The 27,151-nt window shown below is 46.8% G+C and overlaps 1 protein-coding gene across 1 annotated transcript in view; it reads right to left on the bottom strand.

Moving 5' to 3' along the window:
• The window catches only part of LOC149353348 (nose resistant to fluoxetine protein 6-like), a 63,285-nt gene that overhangs the window by 11,821 nt on the left and 24,313 nt on the right, over nucleotides 1-27,151 (bottom strand). Inside the window, exons 6-11 of the mRNA XM_089577331.1 lie at nucleotides 25,322-25,495; nucleotides 24,004-24,097; nucleotides 23,770-23,871; nucleotides 22,131-22,296; nucleotides 20,263-20,345; nucleotides 11,886-12,008 (exon numbers count right to left, since the gene is read on the bottom strand). Coding sequence (XP_089433457.1) covers nucleotides 11,886-12,008; nucleotides 20,263-20,345; nucleotides 22,131-22,296; nucleotides 23,770-23,871; nucleotides 24,004-24,097; nucleotides 25,322-25,495 — 742 coding nt within the window. The remainder of the gene's footprint in view (nucleotides 1-11,885; nucleotides 12,009-20,262; nucleotides 20,346-22,130; nucleotides 22,297-23,769; nucleotides 23,872-24,003; nucleotides 24,098-25,321; nucleotides 25,496-27,151) is intronic.

Below are 27,151 nucleotides of genomic sequence, written 5' to 3'. Positions count from 1 at the left end.
CAGTCCTATCAAGTTCCGATTCCGGGTAATTGATTTGATACCAAATGATCAATGCATCGAATTAATCCTGGCTCGGAGCATCGACTTGAAGGCTGCACGCCCCATTACAAAAGGAATTATGGTAATCTGAATGTTGAGAATGTTTTATTATTGTTTCCGTGTGAGAATAAAGCGCATTTCGAAGATTTCTGGCATACATTGCATGCAGGTTGCCGAGTGGTTAATAACTGGTATTCACCTGTCATTTTATCGGACGAACATTAGTGGTTTGGTTTGGTTTAGTTTGGTTTATGTTGTTTAACGTCCCAAAGCAACTCAGGCTATGACAGATAACACCTGAATCAAGTGTTTTGTGATGTATTGGAAGAAAAAAATCACAGGACGGTTTTGAGCGCGTAATGGGAATGTTTGAGTGTTGGCTGGAGTGTAATGGCAAAGAAAGAAGCCGGGCGCCGAGCACGAGGGTACTTGTACCCATGCTTCCCTAACGGTATCCTGCCGCCGCCGAGGAGGACGCCCAAGCCATTAGGCCACCCGTCGCCTTCCACCCTCTCTCCGTCTTCCATCCCCCATTTTGCCTATCTTTTTTCTTTCCAAAAAGGGATCTCTCCACTCTGCCACATGCCACCACAGGCACGTGACGCTGCGAACGCCGACGACGGCGTGAAACTGAGGAACGAGCTAATAAGAGCTAACGCTTTAACTTTTGCAATCGGAAGCCACAAAGCCTGGATAGTACCCAGGCGCTATCAGAGCGCGACCGCTGGAAGCGCTATAACTGCATGCTAGAAGCAGCACCGGCTGTGTTTCATGTGTTTCACCCACGGCGTGGTTCATTCTATCCGGTTGTCTTCCCAAGCGGTATGTCAACTGGACTGCGCAGTCGAGCCCGGATAGATCGAAAGCGTATATTTCGAATAATTGGCTATATCGAACACACCGATGACACCCTTGAGAATCCCATGTAAAAGTATAGGAAGGTCGCGTTGTATTTCTAACTCCAATTTCTCCGGTCATTCGATATACTGAACGAGCGCTGCGCCCCTGCATGTGGCGCTTCCCCTAAGAGCACCGTCTTAACACTTTTCGCGCTCTGAGTCGGGTCTGCTGTGCGACTTCGGAAGACCGCTTTTACGGGCGGTTTCTCCGTAAAATTTGATGTGGCCTTTCGATAAAACTTCTCAAAATGTTAGCTGACGCCTTGTGCTGTCTGCTTCTGCCTTTTGTCTGCGCCTGCCTGCGCTGCTACCACACAGGCCTCGAGCACACTTGTATCAGGCGCCTCAATGTGAGGATTCACTCAAAATTGCTTTGCCCTTGGCTGCGCCTTTCCTTTTTTGGGTTCTGTCGTTGCGGTGGGTGTTCAATGCGTGCAGAAGTCTGTCTTTTTTCGCGTCAGCTGTCTCCTTGAGCTATCTCACTTCTTTGATTACGAGTGCGTCAGCGCCCCCCGCTCTCCCACACACACGCGTTTAGCATTTTAGAATTTAAAGGCCAAGACACAGTCGAAGAATTATAGACACAGTTAACCCACATCGTTCAGAAATTGCGTATATTGTGTCCATGGCGGTGAGATACGTACTCGTAAAAAGACAGGAGGGAACATCACGTTTGACTGATTGTTTGTTGCCGGACGCACTGACATAGGGTGCTCGTAAATAGGAGCGGTTTGGTCGCCAAAAGCTACACCGCATGTCTGCGAGTAGGGGTAGCAGCCGTGTGGGCTGCTGCCAACTATTTCGTCGCGTGCGCCAAAATCTTGGCGCAGAGACCAGTTTCTAATAGTGGCCACCACGCTCCTCCTTCCCTCGTCGAGGCTAGGCGGGCAGCAGAACCTCGTAGTAAGCAGCGCGAAGCTTCAGACTCTCAGCCGCCTATGCAAATGATCCTTTGGGTAGAAGCCAGCCAGAAAACACGCGGAAGCCGAGACAATTCGTCCGTCACCGCGTCACGCGAACGATAGCCGACCGTAGCCAGGCAGGAAAGACAAAAAACAAACTGTGCCAACTGCGTGGCGCCTTTCGATTTTCTTACAAACACAAAAAATAATCAAACAAACAACACGGGAGCCCGCGTCTAGTACGCCGGCTCGCACAAAGTACTTCTCTTCGGAGCAAATGGAGATTAGGGAGGAAAACTTTTCTCTCAGTCACACACACAAAAAGAGAAAAGAAAATTCATCGAGGAAAGGCTGACTACTGGTGTCAAAGAATTGCGTTCAACCTCCGCATCGCCATCTGGCAGCTAGGCCGCGACCTTGGTGATCGCCTTAGGAGGAAGCGACCGCTCTTCTCTGCGTTAGTATGGCATTGTCTACGTGGCGCACCCCTTTGATTAGCCTGCTGCCCGAATGGCTGATCTTAGAAACTGCCCCCCCCCCCCCCCCCCCCCCCCCCTGCGGGCCTGCCGATATCGCTTTATTTCCTCTTCCAGTCACGTAAGAAAGCACGAAAGTGTGTCATGTATTGCGTCGGTTGTAACAGGTGCCCTGGGGCTGAAAAACGGCCACGCGATATTCGTTGTTACATATTCAGCTTGCAAAACTTTGCAGCCTCTTGGACTGTCGTTATCTGTGAAATTTCGAGTGGCACTTAGCTTTCGCCACTAATATTAAGGCCAAAAAATGCGTGTGTGGTGTGTTTGTGCAATCGCAACCTTCTGGCCATATCGTCATCCATTATGCCTCTCTCCACCTCTCCTCCAGTGCAGCGTAGCCGGGCCAGATCTTCATGACTCAGGCAAACGTCTTGGTCTTTCTAAATGAACATTTCAGTTTATTGTTGTGGGTGTACTCAGTTCTATGCGTCTATATCACGCATTTTGTGAACGGGCGCTGAACTGCGTTGCTGCTCGAGAACAGCGAAGCGATGCTCGTTTACGTGTAAGGCTGCAAGCTTTCTTATAAAACAAAATACATCCGGCTAAGGCGACTCTTGTCGCACTCAGTATATCTGTGGATCACGCCACATTATGGCCTTAAGATGTCATGCTATAGCCTCCGAATCTAAATATTCAATTTCGCGCAAGTGGCATATGAGTGCAGCGTTCCAGCTTACAATTCAAGTGGCGCATGGTAACAAAAAGTTAAGAAGGGAAATCAGTGAAGGATTTCATATTCACAAAAACCATGATTCGCGTGTAAGCACCCACTCTGTATGTGTTCATGATTGTGAACTAAAATATCCGGATTCATATGATTGAAGTTATCAGTACGTCCTTTGGTGTTGCGCATGTGCTCCTGGTTGCAAAAAGAGTGTGCGTTTCTTTCTAATAAACCGCTGTTGATAGTCAGCACAGGTCCTGTTTGCTTCCTCTGTTCCTTGTATCTGCGCTGTTATTCACTGTCAGTATGTACCAAGTAGCTCAACTCGCCGTTTTACTGAACTTTAGAAGCACATACCACAAAAAAAAATACAGGACGAAGGGAAACGAATGTTGGACGGACACAGACATCGATGGTTGATCTACACCTTCGCAACCGTTTCTGAGAGATGCAGACTGTAGAATGCTGATGCTCAGCCGTCATGGCTACTTCATTTTCTGGGAGCTCATTTGTCACTGATGTTTGGCAGCTATTGCAGCTGTGCTGATAGTCTTCAGCATGCAGTTCCAAAGACAACGCTTAAAGCCTGGTGTTGTTCGAAAGCATGCATACAAGAGGCCAGCTACACGTTCGAGAAGGAGCGGTCTGGAGGCGGCTGCTATTTCGTACTAGCGCTAATAAACAGGAAACAATCGCAAGTGTGCTTGTGGTGAGTACGGCGCCTATAACTTTAAGTGACAACCAATTTATGAACTGCGCTCTCTCACTTTGACAGCAGCTAGATCCCGATTCGAAAAAGCACAAAAAATTTCTTCCCATCGTCCCTGCATTATTTGTGGAGCATTGTAACACTCCTGCGATGAGAGAATAAACAACGCTGGATGAATCAGCCCGCTACCTGGCTGACGAGAGGGTTATGACGTCCCACTCTTCGCCTCTACTTTGACAAGGTGGCTTAGCGCGAGCTCATAAAAGGTGAAAATAAACCATCGGTCGAAACTCGCACAAAGTGACAGCTACATGTCGGCATAATAACATAGTCAGACCGCACTTCGAGCGTATTGTTCAATTTTTCAAATTTTCCTACAGTAACCCTTGAAAGCCAGACGAAGTACTATTTTTTGTTTCCAAAATGGCGCTTCTAAGCTCTGCGCTTAAGACAGTATAGAGGCGAAAGAGGGCATTTCCTCCACCACACGCCCATGAAAGAGTGTGAGATTATGCCGTCACGTATGGACAGACCTGACACGTGCAAGTTTTCCCTGATGCAGGAAGGCGGTTCGCGCATAACGCAATTGCCAAGCCTTCATTATTCCTCTCGTTTAGCTGTCTGTTACGAGAGTGAACAGGAAGTGTGGTTTTACTTAATAACCGAAGCCACCTCAGTGTGGAGGCCTTCGGGACATTAAAGGAAAATTTGTTGCCATATCTCTCGATGTAACACCATAGGTTCTGCATGCCAAACGAAGTATGTGTAGGCGTTAACGTAATGTTTCTAAAGTATTCTTAGTTCTTACTCAGAAAGTACAGGAAAAAATGTCTCCGCATTTAATTTTCACTTGCTTGCTGGAGCTGTGCCTCAACACAACGTTTTCTTCCCATTTTACCGCATCTGCGCGCAAATGTGTTGTTAAAAGACGGCTTGTTCTCTGAATGTCCTTTTCGACAATGTAAGTGACTGCGTGAAAGATATTGTACCCTTTAGACGGAGGGACTTCTCCGCTGTCTTTAGTGCTATAATTTAGAGGAAATTAATTAATATTATCGCTTAGCTAAAACAGGTTAAACTTCGCGAACAACATGATGATAAGCAACAGCGCGGAGACAGGACGATGAAGGAAGACGGCACAGGCGCTTCATCATCGTCCTGTCTACGCGCTGTTTGTTTCTATAATGTCAAACGAACTAAACCGTGCACTTCGACAGCAAGCCCGCTGGATGGAACCACTTTGGCTGAGTCATAAAAATTGTTGACCGGAACTGCACCGTCGTCCCCTACGCTGTGCCCTTCTAACTGCCCAACAAGTTCAAACTCAAAAAAGTGAGAAAGGTTGGAGGGAAGAGGGGAGACATGGAGGTTAACCGGAAGAGTGTTAAGACTGGCTACCCTGCTGTAAAATGAGAGGCGGGCGTAAGGGGTAAATAAAAACTTGATGAAAGAGACAAACGACAACCCCCCCCGAGGAAGCGGAAAAGCGCCTGGCCTGCCTACAGGGCCGACCCCTAATGTGGGTACCGTCCGAGGATTTTGCTCTCTGAGAGCGTGCGAAGATCGACGCGTTCGAGCGCAGCATAGCGTTACAGCTCCTTTCGCCTCTAATCAAAGTGGGTACCCAAAGTGGATCCTCTCCCTAGTAGAAGGAAAAGCTCGAAACAACGTCAAGCCATACTGGCTCCGCTGTCATAGCCCTTATCGTGGAAAACTGCCGATCTAACCGCGATATCAACAGATGCTCCGAAACCTCTAAGGCTACGGTTGCTGCATCACACCCGTCCTTGCCTCGTAATTTTCAGATGTCTTGCAAAGCTACAACCGAATCGAATGAAAAAGCTTTGCATACAGGAGCGGGATCTGCGATCTTTCTCCGAAAAATTTATTTCCAATTCTATTTGCGCACGTCATAGCGAGTAGCTGAATCTTTTCAACATCCCGAATGACAGGGGCAAATGGGAGCAGAGTGGCGGAAAAAGCAGGCTCAAAACACGCTACGAGTCGTGGGCCTCGGCAGATAGTAATTACTTTCAGCGCACGACAAAAAGGAAAGGAAAATATAAAGCGCAGTAACTGGGTGAACTTCTCAGAGTGTCCGCAAAAACATGTAGCTGCCAACAGACAATGAATGGCTCGAAAAGCAAAGCCTCGGGGGCGCGAAGGAGAAATTTTTTTATCGGTCGTAACACCGCTGTAAAAGTGATATCAGAAATGCTCTAGCTGCAGGCGGTTCCACGCAAGTACCAATTGGTAATGAAGAAATTTTGCAGGTTTTGCGAAATGTGCTACGGGACTCGTTTAAAGGTCTCCAAAACCCTTGAGGCAAAATGTATTGCTATGCTCCGGTGGTTGCGAGGCAGCGTCCAGGGAAAAAAACAAGCTGTCACAGAAAAATTTGGGAAAGAAAAATGGCTAACGTAGCAGAGCTACAGGCGTCGCAATCAAGCCATTTCGCCACTTTGCCCTAACTGTTCTTTCTCATACACGGCTTCTATCGCATGTCTGGCTAGTGACCTCGGAATGCGACATTTCCTTTTCTCTTTCGTTCTGGAGGAGCACGATTGAAGCTAATGCAGTAGTCTGCATCATACGTCTCACCTGCTTAATACCAGGTACGCGTCGTCATCCACCCCCTGGACACTGAGGGCCTCTTAATCGCTCTGTGCTACCACATCAATACGCAATAAGTTGGTTTCAAGTCGCGCTGCAGTTGCGCTTTCTAGAAATATGGCGCGGCAGCCAGCGCGCGTAAGCTCCGTCACAAGAGCAAAGGAATTGTAAGAATGGCGGAAACACAATGATTTCATAAAACACAAACGCTTGCAAAGTGAAGTTTGAGCGCCTCGTTAACGTTAGAAAACCAACAGCACCACGAATGAGAGCAGGAGTATCACACAGAAATACAGACGCCTGAAGAAGCGTGTTACCCGTCAGTCAGAACGGTTAATTTACCGAAGAAATGCCTCGTCGATTCTTAATGTAGCCTGTGCGCCCATTTCTCCGGTGTGTGGGTGAAAGGGGGGGGGGGGAACGGAACGTGAATGAATTGTATTGTATTGTATTAGCTTTTAAGGCGTATAAGCACCTAAGACCATCATGCGCCAAACACATGGTATGATTTCTTTCATTTCAAACTGGGCGTCCTTGATGAGAGTCCTGTCCAGACAAGGACTCCGCGGAGCTCAACAAATCAAATGAAGACCTCAGCCTTCTTCTCAGGCCTGAGAAAATGGATAAGGTGCATTGTTGCACCCGAAAAGTATGAGGCCGGTACGAGAAAAGAAATGATGGATTTACTGGCTGGAGTGCTAAGATGTAAGATGGCGTGCAGCCGAACGGTGCCTCTCGCCGGCACGAGAGTCGAGCTTCATTCGGAGGAACGTCGGCGTCATCGTCTTCGGCGGCTGTTGCTGCTCCTGCTGCGTAAGGCCGCTGCTGCTGCTATAGCAGCCCCCCCCCCCCCCCCCCTTCCCCGCTAGTGAAGGAGTCCGGTGAAGCTGGAAGCCGGAACGATACCTTCCGCTGCTGGAGGAAGGCAGCCGGCCCGTTGGGGCACAGAAATCACACATGTAGGGCCAGTGGGCGGGCGTCTTCTGTGAAGGCTGGCTTCAAGCGGTCGATTGAAATGGTGTTAGTGCGCCCATGAATGTCCACGATGAAGAACTTCGGTGTTCTTTCGAGTACGCGGAATGGGCCGTCGTAGGGGCGCTGAAGCGGCTTGCGGACAGAGTCTCGGCGAACAAAGACGTGTGTGCAAGTCGCTAGTTCGGATGGAAAATGTGAAGATGGCCGCGAATGGCGTCGGAGATGTGGTGCTCGAAGATGACGGCAAAAATGGCGGAGCTGCGTCACGTAATCGGTAGGGTCGGGACTTGTGGACGAATCGGTGGATTCGAAAAAATCACCAGGAAGACGCAGGGGCGAACCGAAGACAAGTTCTGCTGGAGTGCAACGAAGATCTTGTTTTAGCGTAGCACTGAGGCTGAGCCAGTGGTAGGGATGCAGTCCAGTGGGTAGTGTCGGGTTGGGCTTTGAGGGATGTTTTTAGCGAACGATGGAAACGTTCGATCATGCCGTTGGCGAAGGGATGGTAAGCAGTAGTTCTGATTCGTGAAGTGCCAAGTAAATTCATAAGGTGATTAAAAAGAGAAGACTCAAACTGGGCGCCACGGTTGGTGGTGATGGTCGAGGGAACCCCGTACCGGGAGACCCAACCAGCGGCGAATGTTCTGGCGATGATGTCACTGGTGGCGTCAGGCAGAGGGAACGCTTCGGGCCAGCGAGTAAACCGATCGATGCAAGTAAGAAGATATGAATGTCCCGCGGAAGGCCGCCAGGGACCCAAGATATCGATGTGGACGTTGTCAAAACGGGCTGATGGCGGAGGGAACGAGCCGAAGAGAGAGGTCGTGTGTCGCTGAGTTTTAGACTGCTGGCAAGCTAGGCAGGCACGGGCCCAGGCGCGCACGTCCTTGTTGATGCCGGGCCAGACGTAACGTTTTGTGAGAAGATGCTGCGTGGCTCGAATTCCGGGATGGGAAAGGCTATGGAGGGCATCGAAGACGACGTCGAATGGCAGAGGGGACCAAAGGGCGCGGAGTGCCGGCCGAAGTGTCGCAGATGATGGTGACGGGGCACGAAGGGAGGAGAATTTCACGGAGAACCAACGCGCCGGAGTCCTTGCGAAGGTCCATAACTCCTGCGTCATGTTGCTGTGCTTTTGCGAGTGCGGCAAAGTCGATGTTCGGCGATGGAGCAGCAGAGGCGAGGGAAGCAGTAACACGCGACAGAGCGTCCGCCGGAGCATTGTCGAAACCCTACACATGTCTGATGTCGGTCGTCAATTCTGCCACGTACGAAAGGTGACGAATTTAGCGAGACGAGAATTTACCGCTCCCCGATTCGATGGCAAAAATGAGTGGTTTGTGGTCGGTGACGATGTGGAACTGCCGACCTTCTAGGAGGTGCTTGAAATGCCGCCCAGACAAGTACATGGCAAGAAGTTCACGGCCGAAAGTACTGTAGCGGCTTTCGGCAGCGGAAACCTTGTGTGAGAAAAAAGATAGAGGGCTCCAAGCACCATCCACGAGCTGGTGTAGCACGGCTCCAACGCCAGAGTCGGAGGCGTCGGTCATGAGGAGTAGGGGTGCACAGGGCGCGGATGGGCAAGGAAGGCGAGGTCGGAGAGTTTCGCTTTGGCGGCCCGGAAAGAATCCAGAGCAGCTGAAGACCATGTGAGTTGTGCGGAGTTTGTTTTTTTGCCTTGAAGCATGTCTGTCAATGGTTTGAGGAGTGCAGCACAGTGAGGCATGATACGGCGATAAAAATTGATAAGGCCGAGAAATTCACGGAGCTTGCGGATTGAGGCAGGCTGCGGAAAGTCTTGAATGGCCTGGACTTTTGATGGGAGAGGCCGGATGCCGAAGCGGTTGACACGGTGACCAAGGAAGTCAAGCTCCGACTTGCCGAATTCACATTTTGCTCTGTTGATGATCAGGCCGTAATCAGAGAGCCGTTGAAACAGCTGCCGGAGGTGTTGCAAGTGCTACTCTGTGTCGCTGCTGAATACGAGGAGATCATCGATGTAGTCCATGCAGAAAGGTAGACCCCGTGTAACTGTGTCAACGAAGCGTTGAAACGTCTGGCCAGAGTTACGGAGGCCAAATGGCATGCGGAGTTAAGAGAAGGTCGCGTACTTCGGCGGCAATCTCAGGTGGTAGCGACGCAGCGACGTGATGAAACTTCTGCGCCTGGCTAGTGATGCGGCCAATAGCGAGCTGGCTGTTGACCTGAGCGAGCCAGAGCTGAGGATCGGAGGCTGAGAACTGGGGAAAGCGAAGGGACAGCGCAGGGACTGCGCTGGAGGGTCCGTCACCAGGCATGGCGGAGGCGTTGTCGTCAGTGTTGGCCATGGTGGGAGCGGGTGTTCCAGCGGACGTCCGGGTCACCAGTTTGTTGCACCCGAAAAGTATGAGGCCGGCACGGGGAAGGAAATCATGGATTTACTGGCTGGAGTGCTAAGATGTAAGATGGCGTGCAGCCGAATGGTGCATCTCGCCGGCACGAGAGTCGAGCTTCATTCGGAGGAACTTCGGCGTCATCGTCTTCGGTGGCTGGTGCTGCTCCTGCTGGGTAAGGCAGCTGCTGCTGCTACAGCATCACGAAATGCGTCAAGGCACAGGGTAAGAATTTTTAGAGTATATAGTTATTCGCTGTGCCCACAACTAGCGCAAATCAATTTTTCGCTTCAACTTTCATCGCTTTTCACGGAAATGATGCTCAGCAAACGCTTTGACGAGTTTGTGGAGGTCGCCCACGAGGCGACCGCGGCCACGTTTATTAGCGGCCTGCCGGAGAGGAGACAGCAGCAGAGCGGAGGCGGCAACGTCCAGCCGAGGCCAAGGTCTCAGCGTTCTCTCTAGCGCGTGCCAGCAACCCTTCGTCCTCTTCGGCATTTCGGCAATGCCGGCCTCGGCAGTCGCTAGAGGTTTTTTAAGTGTGTATTGGGTGTCATCTATCAGCTACCCTTCCCGAGGGCGCTTTACGGCGACCAGCTGGGCGATGTTTTAATGAACAGGTAGAGTCCACAGTTTTTCTCTCTTTTTTTGCGCACTGATTCGAGAGGAGGTCTGTCTAGACATTGCAAGTAGCTTGGTTACACACCGATCTTGCAGGGCCTCAGTTCCTTTGAACTAAAGACAGATCCGAAATAGAGACGGTGGGGGCTTTTTACGCGATGTAACTAGTTGACGATGGCGTAAGCATGTCGTCCATTTATTCGTTTTCATTTTTACGCCAACAGCCCCCGATTTTTTCCCTTTCTCGTCTCATCGCACTTTGGGGTCTAATGAATCTTCGCGAATGCGTTTTCTACGTGCTTCATCTCACGTCATTTTTTTAATCGATTTTATCTGTTGTTACGTTAATACTCTGGCCCTTTGTTATGGCTTCATTTATACTGTTATGTAATTCACATTGTTCTGCGAATGCAAATACACCTGTTGAGATTCCTATTTGTGAATGTGCGCCTTCCTCCTGATAGTGGTCCTGGGCTCGTAATTTTTTGAAGGAGTTGCTTTGTTTGGCTCTGTATGCGTGGTTTAGCTGCTTTCAACGGCAAATGTAATACAAATGTTTGTTGATCTGTTTTTTGTTCTGATCTGTTTTCTACATCTGCGTGCGATTTTCCAAAGATTGCTCGATGACAATGGCTCTAGTCATATGAATGCTGCAGCTCCACACTTCGAGCGATTATTAAGTGTGAATAAAAATTAGGAGTCAGTGCCATATTATTCTTTTTTTTATTGGGACAGTGTGCCTGATGACATAAAGTACTTTATGCAGGTAGAGATAGACACTGGACTCTCGAAGGAAGTCTAGTAACGTTCATGGTGCGACCCAGAAATCCGCTCTTCTACATCCGCCTGTCGCCCCGGGGTGGTCCGCACTGGAACAGGTGTTTCTGCCGGATGGCGCGCAAAGAGGGGCAGGTCCAAAGCAAATGTTTCGTTTCCGCCTCGCGGACAGCAGCAGGACAGAAGGGGCAGGATTCACCGAAAAGGGCATGATACTGTGCCGGCTACGACCAGGTTACCGCTGGGATGAGGGCGACACGGTGGCGTAATCATGGAAGCAAGACCTATTCCCAGCGCGCAAGGCCGCCGTAGAGGTCGATGCCACACGGTGGGACATGCGCCCTCGCGCCGTTTCGCTTGCAAAGGCGTTACGTAATCTTGGTTGCCTCCAAAGATGTCAGAAATGCGGTGGTAGCGTCGCCGGCGCAAGCAGCGCGATCATGCCCGGGTTGTTTTACGCGGCTGGCCTCCGTCAGTTCCTTCTCAGTAACCGAGAGGAGATGTGAGGCGCGAAGAACTCTCGCGCATAACGTGCGCTACTGGTTTGTTTAAAACGCCTAAAATATGTAGTCTTCACCTTCCCTATCTTCAAAATAACTTTACTTGCCCCGAGATACGCCGTGTTGGCGCTTAATAATGCTGAACTAATTGTGCTGTACATAACTACCGCCGTGAAAAAGTTACGCTGCCCATTTGGACACGAACAAATCGTTTCATGATAATTCACCTGCATTCGTGGGCGAGCCGCTTGCAATCGGAGCTTCTGAAGCCTTACCTGACGTCATGTGTCCCGAGAGTCACCGAGTATGTGACCCCCCACTTATAGATCTGGTACGATGTCAGACCGCAACAGAACAGCGCCACGGCACAGGACAGCACGGACGAAGTTTTAGGATACCTGGGAACACACGTGTGCAGCGGTCAGGATCACTTGAAATAATTGTGGCACGAAAACGAAAGAAGTGGGTTCCACAAAGAAGTTTGGTACTAACAGGTGGGCAAACGCACTAACAGAAGAGGGAAGGTAGAAAAGCACTTAGGACAAAGAGGTAAGGTGAGAGGTAAACGATGAAATGAGAACCGCCTTACGTACGTAGCCGTGACGCTGATGTGCGCAAGCGCGGGTGGAGAAAAGAGGTAGAATACTTTGTACCTGGATGTCCAACATTCTTGGGCAAAAATACTGAAATTGTAAGATGCTGTTCTCGAAATATTGAAGGTAGTGGTCCATTCTTCTGACATGTAGCGAAATCTTTTTTTAAAACTGTTTCCATCGATTGCATCCAACAGTTGAGACAGCCGTAGAAAACTAATGTGGAACGCTTTTGATGACAGCAAAAACTTTAATAGAAAGAAAGAAAAAAACAAGACTGCCGTCAGCTGCTCTGCCTATATATTGTTTGCTATAGTGAAATCTTACATTTAATGTAAAAATTGCGTTCATAAACGGTTTCCCGCTAAAAAATCATTTTGTACAGAATTGTTGGATATGGTTGCATCTCCGGTTGGAAAAGACGGAGTCGGTCCTGATAATACACGTTTAGATTAGAGTAATCCTTAGTGGTATGTAGTCACAGAAGTGATTTGTGCCCCACCGGTAGATACAACCCTCTACAATATAAAAGACGCGGCGTCGACTGGAGCTAGTGCCTGAAAATAGGCCTAAGAGGACGACACTCCTGTACGTTAATGATCAGCCTACGAAGGGAGTCAGTTGCAATGAAGAAAAATTGGTGATGACGAATCTTTATGGCACAAGGGCAGCTTTGGCGAAAGAGCGCCATGGCGTAAGGTATTTTTGTCTACACAAAGTGGGGTCAAAGACCCATTTCCCAAGCATTTCGCCCAGAGAAGGCGAGCACCAGGTCATGGGAAAACTTGTACACATTGCATCAATGGTGGGTTCCCGGCGGCACTGGAGAATGAACCCCGCACCTCCCACACGTGAGATAGATGCTCAGACGACTAGGCCATCGCTGCGGAAGATAAAATTCATACGAAGAAAACCGTGCTAATTGCGCGGACAAGAAATCATTGCATTGGCAGAACTAATTTGAATTAAACGCCATTTGAATAAACCCTGCCTTGATAGGCATCGTTATTAATTTGTTTAACATAAATTAGTTTTCAGGTGATTTCTTTGAATGCGTACTCCAGGATAATGACCGTCTTCCTCAGCCCAAGCGTAAAACATTCCCATGAGCGAGATCCTGAATTTCCGCGATTTTCCCCTTCTTGCGAACTCGTTGGTCTATTTTTACGTTTACTTTTCCAATCAAGACTAATGCTACAATTCATGAGCCTTCTGTCACCACATTTCGATCTGCCTAAAACCTCTCTGTTACAGAGTTACGGAGTGCGCCGTAGAAGTAGGCGGCAGGATGGTTCGACAGGACATCGGCAAGCTATCTCAGGAGAAGAAAAATCTGATTAAAAAACGCCAAAGCATGACGGCGTCTAACTATAAAGACAGAATAGAACTAGCAGAGCTATCAAAGTAAATAAATAAGCGCAAGCTAGCCGACATGAGGAAGTTTAATATGAAGAGAATCGAGCATTCTCTAAAGATCGGAGGCAGCCTAACAGCGGTGATGAGGAAATTAGGCATAGGTAAAAACCAGATGTATGCGTTAAGAGACAGAAAGGGCAGTGTCATTAGCAATATGGATAAGATAGTTAAAGTAGCCGAAGAGTTCTGCATAAATCTATACAGTAGCGAATGTAATTATCAAGTTGCTGACAGAGGCAGTCGAGCACAGCAATGGGACATCCCGCCAGTAACGAAGGAGGAAGTATAGAAAGCCTTAGAAGCAATGCAAATGGGGGAAAGCAGCTGGTGAGGATCAGGCAACAGAAGATTTGTTGAAGGACGGAGGGGAGACAGTGCTAAAAAACTAGCCACCCTGTATACGCAATGCCTTGTGACCTCGAGCGTACCAGGAGCTGGGAAGAACACTAACGCTATCTTTATTCATAAAGAAGGAGACGTCAAGGACTTGAAAAATTACATGCCGATCAGCTTACTGTGAGTTCCCTATAACGTATTTTCTAAGGTAATCACTAATAGAGTCAGGACAACCTTAGACTTCAATCAACCAAAGGATCAGGCAGGCTTTCGCAAAGGATACTAGGCAATAGCCAATATTCACACTATCAATCAGGTGATAGAGAAATACGCAGAATATAACAGACAACTTTATATAGCCTTATTTGATTACGATAAAGCATTTGACTCAGTGGAAACCTCAGCTGACATGCAGGCTTTGCGCAATCAGGGTGTAGAAGAGTGTTATGTGCAAATATTGGAAGATATCTATAACGACTGCACAGCTACCATAGTCATCTGTAAAGTCAGCAATAAAATTCCAGTAAGGAAGGGTATAAGGCAGAGAGACAGGATCTCGCTGATGCTATTCACCGCCTGTTTACAGGAAGAATTGCGAGGCCTGAATTGGGAACAGTTGCAGATAACTGTTAATAGAGAATACCTAAGTAATCTGCAATTCGCCAATGACATTGTCTTGCTAAGTCACTCAGGACATGAACTGTAAAACATGATCAATGAGTTATACAGGCAGAACAGAACTGTGGGGCTAAACATTAACATGCCGAAAACCAATGTAATGTCGAGCAGTCTAGCAAGGGAACAGCAGTTCGCAATTAGTTGCGAGGTACTAGAAGTAGTAAGAGAATATGTCTTCTTAGGGCAGGTAGTGGCCGCTGATCCGGATCAGAAGAGGGAAATAACCAGAAGAATAAGAATGGGCTGGAGCGCGTATGCCAGGTTCTCTCAGATCATGAATGGCAATTTACCATTATCCCTCAAGACAAAAGCATACAACAGCTGTATCTTACGGGCACTCACCTATGGAGGAGAAACGTGGAGATAACGAAGTGGGTTCAGCTTAAGTTAAGGGCAACACAGCGAGTTATGGAAACAAAAATGATAGGTGTAACGTTAGGAGACCGGAAGCGGGCCGAGTGGGTGAGGAAGCAAACGCGGGTTAATGACATCCTAGTCGAAATCAAGAGGAAGAGATGGGCTTGGGCGGGACATGTAATGCGAAGGCAAGATAACCGCTCGTCCTTAAGGGCAAAGGGGTGGATTCCAAGAGAGGGCAAGCGTAGCAGGGTGCGGCAGAAAGTTAGTTGGCCGGATGAGATTAAGAAGTTTGCGGGGATAGGGCGGCCGCAACTGGCAAAGGACAGGGTTAATTGGAGAGACATGGGAGGGGCCTTTCCCTACAGTGGGTGTAGTCAGGCCGATGATGATGAAGAAAACCTCTCCACCTTTCATTATGTTAGGATAAGCGATCCTCACTCTGGACAAGAGCAGAAATCTGTAGAACGAAATCTATGCAACGTCAAAGTCTTTGTGGAGCGAACGCGTCAGGCAAACGGCAGGATCATTTCTTCAGGTGGAGCACTGAAGGTGCTGTTTACAACGTTTTACGAACATCCATCTTATGACACGAGGATTGTTTGTGCTCACTCACGCAAACATTACATCGCTTCTATAGGCAAGACCCGTGGTGTCCAACTTAACTAAACAAAACCTGAAAAATTTCAGTGCAGCCGGAAATTCGGCACAAGCTCATTACGACATATATCGAGATGAAAATTAGTTACGTATTTCTTTGAAGCAACCGATTTAATGGAACACCAGTCGCTTTGAAACAACCGGCCGAGAATAATTTTGCGAACAAAGCGGTCGCTAAAATGCTGGTTTGCATTCGCTTCGCCGGCTTATGATGCATCTTTTAACATCACCATGAATGCGGGACAGCGTCTAGCCAGTGCCACTAAGCTAAACGGCCTATCACGTTCTGTTCGCTTTCCTTATTAAGTCAATTATGATATCAACGCGCTACTTTTAGGTGTTCAATGCCGTGCAACACGTGGTGAGTAGCGAAGGACACTAGAAGCAGTGTCCGATTTGCTAATGAGAAACACTCTCAGCAAAGCACACGTACTCATGGAGTTCCCAAGAAAAGAAGGTGATCGCGGGATAGAGCGGTTATGATGTCAAGGCATTGACGTCTGAGATAATGTCGAAACATGGTTTCTTAACCAGTTGGCACGCTCATTAGTAATGACATCCGCGATCAGTCCCGAACCCGCAAGCACTCTACTATCGCTATACGAAAAATCATTCCGTCAAGTGTCTATCGGCGCGACAGGAGGTTATTCGGACAACTGGCTTCGTGAAGCGTCCAGGATTGCGTTCTCCCGAAGTTTTCGAATTCCGTCCTCCGTCTCAATGCAGGAAACAACTTGGTGCCAATTTTTCCGCACGTGAGCTACCCTCTCGATAGCCATTGGGATTGCCTCAGCCTAGGCCCGATTACCATACACGCCTTTCCTTCGCTCTTGTTGGTGACCTTCATCGGCACAAGCACGGTCGCCACGAGATTACAGACTGACCGGAGTCTAATTTCAGCTCGTCCACCAAGAGTAATTGTGAAAGTTGGCCACTATGTCCAGTCTCGTAGCACAGAAAATTCAGTTTGTCGATAATAACAAACGAATTGGTAAGTTTGCACTCCGGAATTTGGATTTTAATCTTGTACACTAATAGTAAGAAACGAATGAACAAGAGTACACCGACGGGTCGTGCTATCTGAGCAGTTTAACCAGTGGCTCCGCGGTTGCGTTACAAAATTTAGTGGAAAAACAATGCCCCCCCCCCCCCCCCCCCCCCCCCGCACCTGCAGAATTATCAGGATGAGCTGCATTAGTATTCGTAAGAAGCTTCACGGCACCAGACCGGCTGCGGGGTTCGTGCTGTATGAACTGAACGCACTGCTGCGCCTACTGCATTACAGCCCTGGGCAAAGTAAATTTTGCCCTTCACTTTCTAAGGCATCTAAACGGCAATGAAGCCACAGGAGTATAACACTCCGGCCTGGGAGCTACAATTGCAACGAAGAATGTGGCCTTTTATCGCGCTACTAAACTGCATAATGCACGTAAATACTATAGCGATCTAAATATTACGGTACGCGTGTTCTCATAAAATGGTTTATTACAGCTCTACCTCGCGACTAACTCAATTGGCATTGTAATCAGCGAATAGAACATGCATGTCCCCTCATACATTGACAGATTACAGGCGACTGAATTACGTGAGTGCTCTGAAATAATTTTTTCTCTCATATTCGTGTCCCGTAAATTTTTGACCGCGATAGTACATGCGATCACGCACATACTTAGGCAAGCGAAAAAAAAAAATTTGCGGCGGTTCCTAAGTTAGCTGTTCTCTTTGAATGTGTGGTAACAAAAGGCATCTGATCAATTACTTTACTATTTGGCACGTACAAATGGTACAGCAGCTACTATTCCCAGTTGCCCTACGCCCAATACATCGAAGTAAGATTGCCCATTTACTCTGTCGTCTGTGCAAGGTACTGTGCCTTTGCTTCATCCGCGTCGATATGCGGTATGCCGGAGTGCTCCTATCTGTGTGATGGACATCAAGAAAAGCGCAAGGGGCAGAACGTAGAACGTATAAAAATTTGCGGCACGGCATTTCTTGCAGTAGTACCGTTTGTGTGACGTGCTTTATTAAAGAAATTTCTTGCTACGAGAACAGGAATAGTAATCAACTATAGGTGTACCATAATCTCGCTTGGATATGCAAAGGCAGTCTGCACCTGGACTGAGTAAAGATTTAAAGCGTTAGCTCTTCTCAGCTCTTTCCTCACTTATGCGTCGGTGCATTCAGAGCACCCTCCGGGCCCGAAAACCGCCTCCTCCGGGCATCATTACCCGGCAATTCTGGACAAAACCATTTTTGAGTGGGAAACAGCTTACGAACGCTATTTTTTCATATAATGTAAGATTTCAGTATAACAATCAACATATCCCCTTGCCACCCGGCAGTAGTCTTGAATTTTTTTGTTGCTATTAGCGTTTTCGCTATCGTCAAAATCGTTCCCCATTAATTTTCTATGAAGTCTTAACTGCTCGATGCGATCGATGGAAACACGTTGAAAGGAAGATTTTGTTACACATTCGAAGAATGGGCCATTGCTTTGAATATTTCCATAAGAGCATCTTACAGTTCTTGAATATTCAAAATTTTTGTCCGATAATGTTGGGCATGCATCGGTAAAAATGCACCTACGAGCCCAAAACCTCCAAGCACCTCCCGAACATGATACACTCCCGCTGCGGCGGTCTAGGGAATATACATTTACCTGTTCTTACCGATTTCCACAGTTTTGCGCCGTAGGCGCAGGCGTTCGCAAGCCCACCGCCGGGCACACACCGGTACTTATCACCAACTACACACGAGTCCCGCACTTCCCAGCAGCTCCCTAATATGAGGCGGATGATGCAACCACTAGACCAACGCAGCGGCGGTCTAGTGTCTACAGAATCCACTGTAATATGTCGACTCTAAGACGTCTCCATCTCTCCGGGATCGCAAGCCAGCTATCGCTGGATCATTCGTGTTACAAACTCGTAATCGTCTAGTGACGTTACGTTTTGGCGAGAGAACCGGCTCCGGAGGCTCGGACGGCAGACTTGTCCGTGGGCCGAGACGCTGCGGGTACAGTAGCAGAGCGGCTTGTTTCTTAAAACGTTTATTTGCTCTCACACCGCAGATAACGCTCAAACATTCGCGCTACACGCTCCAAACTGTCCAGTCACTATTTTTGTGTTCTGACATAATAAATAATTTTTTTTCGCGTTGTAGGTTAATACGCACCATTCGCGGTTTTCTCTAATCATACTTATTTTTCTTGCAGCTGTGCATTTATAACTGCTGCACGTCTTCTCGACTGCACATCTTCTCTGCAGCCTCATATAGGAATGCCACTATGCGTCTCTGTTTGTTTAGTTTGTGTTAAGAAATATTTTAAGTAGCGGTAGGCTGACCTCGCAGTAACACTATTATGCATACGTTGTTACAACCTGCCGCGCTATAATGTAGGGTCCAAGATCATGGACCTCGAGCACACAAGACCTACTAGAACCAACACCACGCGATACAGCTGCATGTCTTTCACTGTAAGGAAGCAGTAAGCGTTAGTGCGAAAACTCTGACCACAAAAAAAGTGCGAAAATTTCAACAATTTTTTTTTTTTGCTTAATCGCGTTGTTTGTTCTTTTTGCTTGATGGATATTTAGCATTCCAGCTGTTCATGTATACTCTGAAAACTTTGTCCCGAAGAAGGTACGTTCTTGCGAGCAGTTGTGACCCTCCTTCATTGCCCCTTTTCTTTCTGTATTATGGCCGTGTTGTTCCAAGTATCGTAACTGCAAGGCTAAAAGCGTGATTCACTGCGACCAAATCTGGCGACATCGTACAAGCGGCAAATCACCATACGAGGACAGCAGCTGCGTCACCAAATGCGTGCTCCTCAAGATCGTAATTTAAGAAACATATTCACACAGCGCAACCGAACGAGGACAAGAAGGAACACGAAACACAGGACGGGCGCTGACTGCCAACTCTTTTTTGCGTCATAAATACCAGCACAGGTTTATACCATTTTTCTGGACCACTTGATACACTTTCCAGGTGATAAACGCCTGAGATGAAAGCGAAGAGGACGCATTTGTATGTTTTCCTGGCCTTTTACACTCTATGGTCGGATAATTTGTCCAGATAATGTGGTTTTGCCATGGCCGAATTTATGAACGTCGCCGCGGTATGCGACTGCTGACGAATATAAGGAAATTCTCGAATATCAATTTCTCGAATACAAATATGACCCGAATACGAAACATATTCGATTCATATTTGATATTTCAAATATTAGCACACCCTTAACTTTATAAAATGAATTGAGTGACCAAAATATCTGCATGGTCTTTTCATGGCAAAGTAAACACATTTTTGGCTAAAGATGGTTTCAATAAAGATTTATAGCTCTAAACTTATTGCGTTCTCAAAAACGAGAACCGCATATGTGGCAGGCAACACGCGTGTTCTGGAGCCAGCTCATGGACCCGAAAATTCGCTCTTGTTTTCTAATAGGTTTTCGTATCGGCTTCGATACACTAGACTCTAAAGAGCAATTCCTAGCCGCCAGGCGAAAAGAAAAGGTAAAAACACTTGGTGTCGAACAGCACACCAAGAATTCGAGCAATGTGTGTGTGAGAAAGTTTTAGGATGCGTGTAGGAATACACAGAAGCTTACCTTAATATCGTCAGCGCCATGGGAAGACCGATCACAATAAATATTTGTAGGTCAGCGCAGACGTACCACAGGTGGTTCAAGCACTGAAACGCAAGTATGCGCGTTTTAAAATGGCGGCGTGATGTCAGAGCGATAACATAGCTGCCGAACAAGATTTCTGTCAAGAGCACAAATTTACGGAGCGACTGTACTGACTATCTGCATTATGGCCGTCTGGATTTAAACCTCGGGCAAAACAATAAGAAATAAGCAAAAGAGCTAGGCATATTTCAATGCATGTTACATACAATTCGATAGCAAATAGTTTGATCAGAACACAAAACACACTAGGCTCATCTGAGTGCTTCTAGGTACGGACCTATTACAAGAAGCAGATGAATGCGGCGCATAGTGTAATGCGAAGAAGGAAGTCATGGAAAGGTGACAGAAGAGGGTCAGCTAGCTTCACATAAACGTTGCCTTTCACAAGAATACCAGAGAACCATTATTTACTCCTGACCATTCCCCATTCCTGACCATTCCCAAAGTGAGGCATCATAAGCGCTTTCTCAAACCCACTGTCATGGTTGCGCTAACCTTCATTTAATAAAGAGAGGCTTCAGGAAACACCACGAAGAAAAAAAGCAATAAACCTACTAAAGTCTGCATTACGTGCAATTTTCTCATTGCTTTCTGCATTTTTCGTTGTTATCACGAAGTTCAACCCTGTAAAATGTAAACAAACACTAACCTTTACTACTCTTATCTTCCGGCGCCGCAAAACACGTTCTTCTTTTTCTGACATTTTTTAGTAGTCGTGACTCCTCAAAGGTGTCAGAAAGCGAGGCTTATTCTCACAAATTTCCTTTTTTTTAATTCTTATTCAATTTATGAGCGCGATTATTGAATAGGCACCTGCCACTTTACTGTTATGGTGCTCGGCTGCTAACCCGAAAGACGCGGGTCCCATTTCGATGGAAGCAAATGACAGGGGCCCGTGCACTGTACTATGTCAGTGTACATGAAAGAACCGCAGGCGGTCGAAATTATCCGGTGTCCTCTACTACGGCGTCGCTGTAGCATCAGTCGCTTCGGGATGTTACATTCCACAAAACCATAAACATTTAACTTTACGATGTCAGCTCTCCCGTGAAGCGTGAAAGAAAGCTTAACGACATCGCACCGGCATGTGCAAAGCTTACGTGCCTGGGATCACTTAGGCTTGAGCGTTACGTAACGATACGGCTGTGCGTATTCGAGAGAGAGGAAAATAATCGTCATTCTCACTGAAGCCGAGGTGAAGTCTGTGAGCAAAGCTGCTGTCCAAGGTAATAGAGTGGTGGAAGACGCGCCCTTCGTTTCAGGTCATCTCGGGACGTTGTGGACGTCCATTATTGCTACTGGGTCAAGCATAGGAGTGACTGTTCAGACGCATTGCGCGTACAAATGTCAAGTTTCTGACAGGTAATTACTTTTTTTTTTTGGAAAATCGGTACGCCATGCTGGCAGATCTCCTCGACCTTTTCCCATTCCATCATTCGAAACAAAACTGAACAAGATAGCTACAAAATCACGTGGTGAAGACGGAGTGATGTCACCACTAAGCTTAAGTATTCGTACACGCTGTCTCTTTTAGATCACATATTCTATTCTGTTCGTAAATGTTCCGCTTACGATTTCACAGCCTTGGTTGCATTTTTTAAAGCTTAAAAGTGTAGTGCGTTTCTCTGTTTTTGAATCTTATCAATACAAACCAGATTCGAATAAACTTATTCAAGAACGAACAAAGCAAACACTAAATTCCAATTCGCTTCTCCCCTAGATTTTAACCGAGGAGAAAAGAGCAAGCTTAGCTGATCTGAAGAGCCCGTAATCCTGTTCGTGCCCACCATGAGGTGAAGTGGTAGGAAGTTGTTGATGAGGGCCGGCACAACCCAAGGTTTCTGGATGCAGTTATGCACATGCAGGGCCAAGCTGTCCTGGTCGGCGGGGCCGTCCACCAAGAGCGGCACGAGGTAAAAGCACAGTATCAGTGCCATTGTGGGCAGCGTGACCCTTGGGGGTGAGAGAACAGAAATAAAAGTGCGACATGCAACGAATCAGCTGCTGTACAACGAAGCCGTATAGTCAACATGTTCACATGCCTTAAGAACACGGACAAGGCATTTCATATCTATCTTTTCTATTTTCCGTCCTGGCGCGATCTCTATAATGCAGGTTTAGTTCCAAGAGCAAAGGTATTCATAGTTACTAGAGCAAAGAATTCAACGAGCTAAATTTCTTCGCCACAAAAACTTTCTCGTACACTTATTTTAACCCTTTCAATGATCGAGATGGAACAGAAATGAAGGGTATCGCAGCTCTACGGGACTTACGGATGAATGGCTTCGCTTTTCGGGTGTTCTAAGCATGAACAAACAAGCGTCCCGCACATTTCTTTTGACTTCCGTTTCTGAAAACTCTTTTCTCTGCTTTTGCTTCCCAGCATTAACCTACCACTGAGATAACCTAAAGGGCAAAACTAATTATTCAGCTCATGCGTTCATCAGATAATCTGTCAATTTATCGAGCAATACCGGCAACCAATTCTTCGGTTATTTTTCCCATAGAGTTAAGTTTAAAATACACTTGTCCTGTAGCCTGAATACCTCATCCTGATATCACGCTTTGGTCTCACTGCGCGATGCGTGTCTTTTCGCGCACTCATGGTGCCGGCTGTGAATATGCTAGATGGCAAATTAGAAATCTTTTGCAGAACTCTCTCTCCACACTTAAGATTGATCTAATCTAGAGTCGAGCGTGATGAGCCCTTGCGAATTCATCAATGTTCTTGCTCGTAGGGAAATGCAAGAAAGCAAAGGTTAGGCCGCAACGATGAAAGTTTATCAGTAAATAGGCTTGAACTATGCAGTATAAGGATGACTGTTATCAGTCCCTGAAAGCATTAGTGTGTGCTAAATGACTTCACCCATAACAATTTCTTCTAGGGCCAGCTCATTCGCACAACAGTCACTACAAATGCACAGCAGCACTTGTCGATTAGCACTGGCACCTGCAACGAAGTGTGTCTATAGCGAGACTATGAAAACCACCTGATCTTTCTTTCTATCGGTGGTTCTTTTCAGCTTTTGCCATCCAGAACGGGACAAGGACATTATCAAACTAGTGTGATAGTCAACGCCTTGTTTGTTAGAGTGCTTGTTCCCCCACAGTCAGAGAGAAGGATTCGTGCAATACCAATCTCATAGCACCCTCTGTTACACTCGCGTCGCCCAGGAAGTGCATAGATAATTTTCGTTATACCTTTTTCGCTGCTGTGCTCTGTTTTAGGCTTGAACATTCACGACTCTAAAGCTACTTTACACAACTGGAAGCATAATGCCAATACAAAACGTAGTGTGCACGCGGTACAAGCTCCTCGATCATTCGAAGTTTCACGTCGCATTATGCGGTACTTCAAGATTAAGCCCGACAGCAACGCCGAGTGTCGCGGAAGCGTGTACTGGCAAGCTAACTTGGCGTAATTACCTCATGTATCGTTTTATTACACCCACCAGGTATACCGTGCCGATTGCTCTCTTCCTGGTCGTGTTTTTTGGATTGGGCACCATGAATGGCAGGACAAAGCCGCTGTAAAAAATAAATACACATATATTTGAGAAGTGAGGCTTAATTAGAAGCCTTACAAGTTCCTTTTTTAAATTTTAAAGTTTTTTTATATTAAACTGTATACACACAATGTATTTAGGATGTAGATGTTACCTTAAAAAAAAGAAGGTGGAGACACTCAGCACGGCGTTTGGAAGTACCTGTGCTGAAGTTTTGGAGAAGATATCTATGATAGCAAATAGTTCGTCTGTAAAAGAAAAGTTTTGTTAGGACAACGTTCCCTCTGCAGTTCCGCGAAGAACTAAGCTGCGCCTATCGTGAGTACAGAAGCCGCAAATCGTGTGTTCTGGAGCGTAATGCTTGAGGTTGAACGAAACGAGCATTACTTAAGTGGAACACGGCTGCATAAATGTCGCTAGCGGGAGCGTCTTTAATGCACCGGGCTTCGATGCAACCATTTTTTTTTTTTTTGCCGTTTAGTGGCGGGCAGTTTTGGCGTCCGGAAGTGTGAAACCACAGCTTTGAACAGCGCTGTTGATTGCCTCGAGTGGGCAAAAACTTGGCGTTTAACGTGAGTATTTTCACTATTGTACAGTGAGTTTCGGAGTCAAAAATTACAGAAAAAAAGCTACTGTATTATTTCCTTATCATCTACGTGTCCCGCTTACCGTCTAGCGAAAAACTTGAGGGAAACAGCACTGCCATAGAGACGCATGGCCGCGAATGTTTGAAAAATGTGGAGACTGCAAGACTTTACTTATACTTAATTGATAATATCCACTCCTGGCTCAAAAACACTATGAAACGCAAAACAAGCAAATTTTGTTTAAGGCTCCGTATGCGTCTTCTCTTTGCTAACCACAGAGATGCCATTGACAAGCCATTTATGGAATGATTCGGTGATGCTGAGTCATTTCACGTTCGGTTCAGGCAGTAGTTCAGACATTTGTGCGAGTTCAATCTACGTTCACACTACCGGGATGGCGAGGCTGCAGAGAAAATCTGGGGTGTGTAAGTTGCTTCCGTGGTTACGCATTTGCTCAACAGGAAAACTGAAAGCTAGTTGCGTGAGGGGTCCCAAGCGCAGCAAATACTTTGAAGGGGAATGAGACGCCACTCCTATATACTTCCAGATTATTCTAAAACAAATAAGATGGCACAATTTTCGGTCAAGCATTATAAGCCAATATGTCATCTTAGGAAAGCACAATAGAAAAAAAATCAAATATTAACCCATCGGACGCATGAAAAATCTTTATTTTCGTAAGGTTATATTAGTTCCGCCTTACTCGTGCTGTCTTTTTTCTCTTTGTATCTTTCTCTTCTTTTTTGCTTTTTTTTTGCTGCGCGGCATGGTGTCTGTCATGTGTTCGTATAAGTAAGCACACTTAATTTCATTATTCTGAATACCCACCGCATTGAACCTTACGGATCAAGTTATGTGCCGAGCGTAAACTAGTGGTGGTTATACCTGCGAACTCTATCGGCAGGATGACGAAGGCGTGACCGTAGACGACCCATAAAACCAGAACCACCTTTAATCCAGCAACAAAATTGAGTGGGTTATCAACTGCGGATGTCCTGAGCAGGGCGCGCACGTTTTTTATGGCCGAGAACATCAGCAGTATCCGTAGAGGTACCTCTGCTGCGCATAGTGGTTAGAAAAAGCAAGTGAAATCAGAGAGATACATTGAGCATTATTTGAGCGGGCATCCCCTAATGCGAGAGATAAATACGAGAAAGGGAGACTGTGGCTTCTGTTGTGGTAAGCCACAGCTGGAAGAATCTAATTTCAAGCAATAGGCAAGTGAATGCCAGAAATGTTTGCTTTGCGACCATGGTCAAGCTATTGAACTCATCGGAGTTCGAAAGAAATTCCCGTTAGAAAAATAAAACTACACACGCTTGCTATCATCGGCAGTAAAAGATGGACTAAGGCGTTAATAGCCAATACCCACCATGCCCTCCCCAACATCCCTCTATACCATCCAACCCCAACCTCTTGTACTGCAACAGCAAATCCATAAGAATCACTTCTGTCACTAGTCTAGTCTCAAGCCAGATACTGCACCTAATATTTACACAATCATTAGAATCCGGAGAAATCCCCGACGACTGGAAGATAGCCGAAATCATACCAATCTTTAAGAAAGGTGACCGCACAAATCCTTCTAACTATCGCCCTATTTCTTTAACGAGCATTCCTTCGAAATTACTTGAACATGTTATAGCGTCGAATCTAATGAACCATCTGGATTCAGTTAACTTCTCTTATCCTCACCAACACGGTTTCCGTAAACACTACTCCTGTGAAACGCAATTGGCTGAATTCACACATGACATACTTCGCTTAATGGACGGCAACTTTGAAATCGACGCCATCTTTTTAGATTTTTTAAAGGCCTTCGACCGTGTTCCGCACTCACACCTGCTCGCAAAACTTTCTTCCCTAGGCATTCCTGACAATCTTATCTCCTGGATTGAGACATTTCTTAACGGACGCATGCAGTTTACCTCAAGCAATGGTTACCACTCACCCCTCACTAATGTTACATCAGGCGTCCCCCGGGGTGCAGGCTTATCACCATTGCTATTCCTAATTTACATAAACGATCTTCCAGTTAACATAAACGCCAAGCTACGACTATTTGCAGACGACTGTGTCATATACAGCCCCATTCGTCATCCCACTGACAGTCACCTCCTGCAAAAAGACATTGATGCAATAGCTACATGGTGCAACCGATGGTTCATGCCCTTAAACCTTGAAAAATGTCAACTCTTGTCATTCTCTCGCAAGCGCACTGTAATCCAGCACACTTACAGCATTAACACGGTTCCGATTGCTCCAACAACATCCTACAAGTACCTTGGTTTGCATCTGACATCGACACTATCTTGGGTAACTCACGTCCAAACGATATGTTCCGATGCCTCTCGTGTCCTAGGTTATCTCCGGCGAAACCTGAAATCAGCATCTCCAGACGTTAAAAAACTGGCTTATCAAACATTCGTCCGCCCCAAACTTGAATTCGCATCATCTATCTGGCATCCATCCCAAGCATACCTTTCCGCCGAAATCGAGGCCATCCAAAATCGCGCCGTCAGGTTTATCACCTCTGAATATTCCAAAGAAGTTAGTATCACTGCACTCAAACGCTCTCTTTCCCTCCCATCACTTGAATCACGCCGCATAATTTCACGTCTTCGCCTGCTTCATAACTTCTTCCATCATCCAGCTTCAAGACACCCACTTCTAAAATCCCCGATAAGAACTTCAAGTCGCCTCAGCCATAGCCAC

This window comes from Amblyomma mixtum, chromosome 3 (genome assembly GCF_055824585.1).
Source record: "Amblyomma mixtum isolate Tamu chromosome 3, ASM5582458v1, whole genome shotgun sequence".
Taxonomy (NCBI): Eukaryota; Metazoa; Arthropoda; class Arachnida; order Ixodida; family Ixodidae; genus Amblyomma; species Amblyomma mixtum.
Note: the sequence above shows the minus strand (reverse complement) of the source record. Positions and strands in the feature narration are given on the sequence as shown.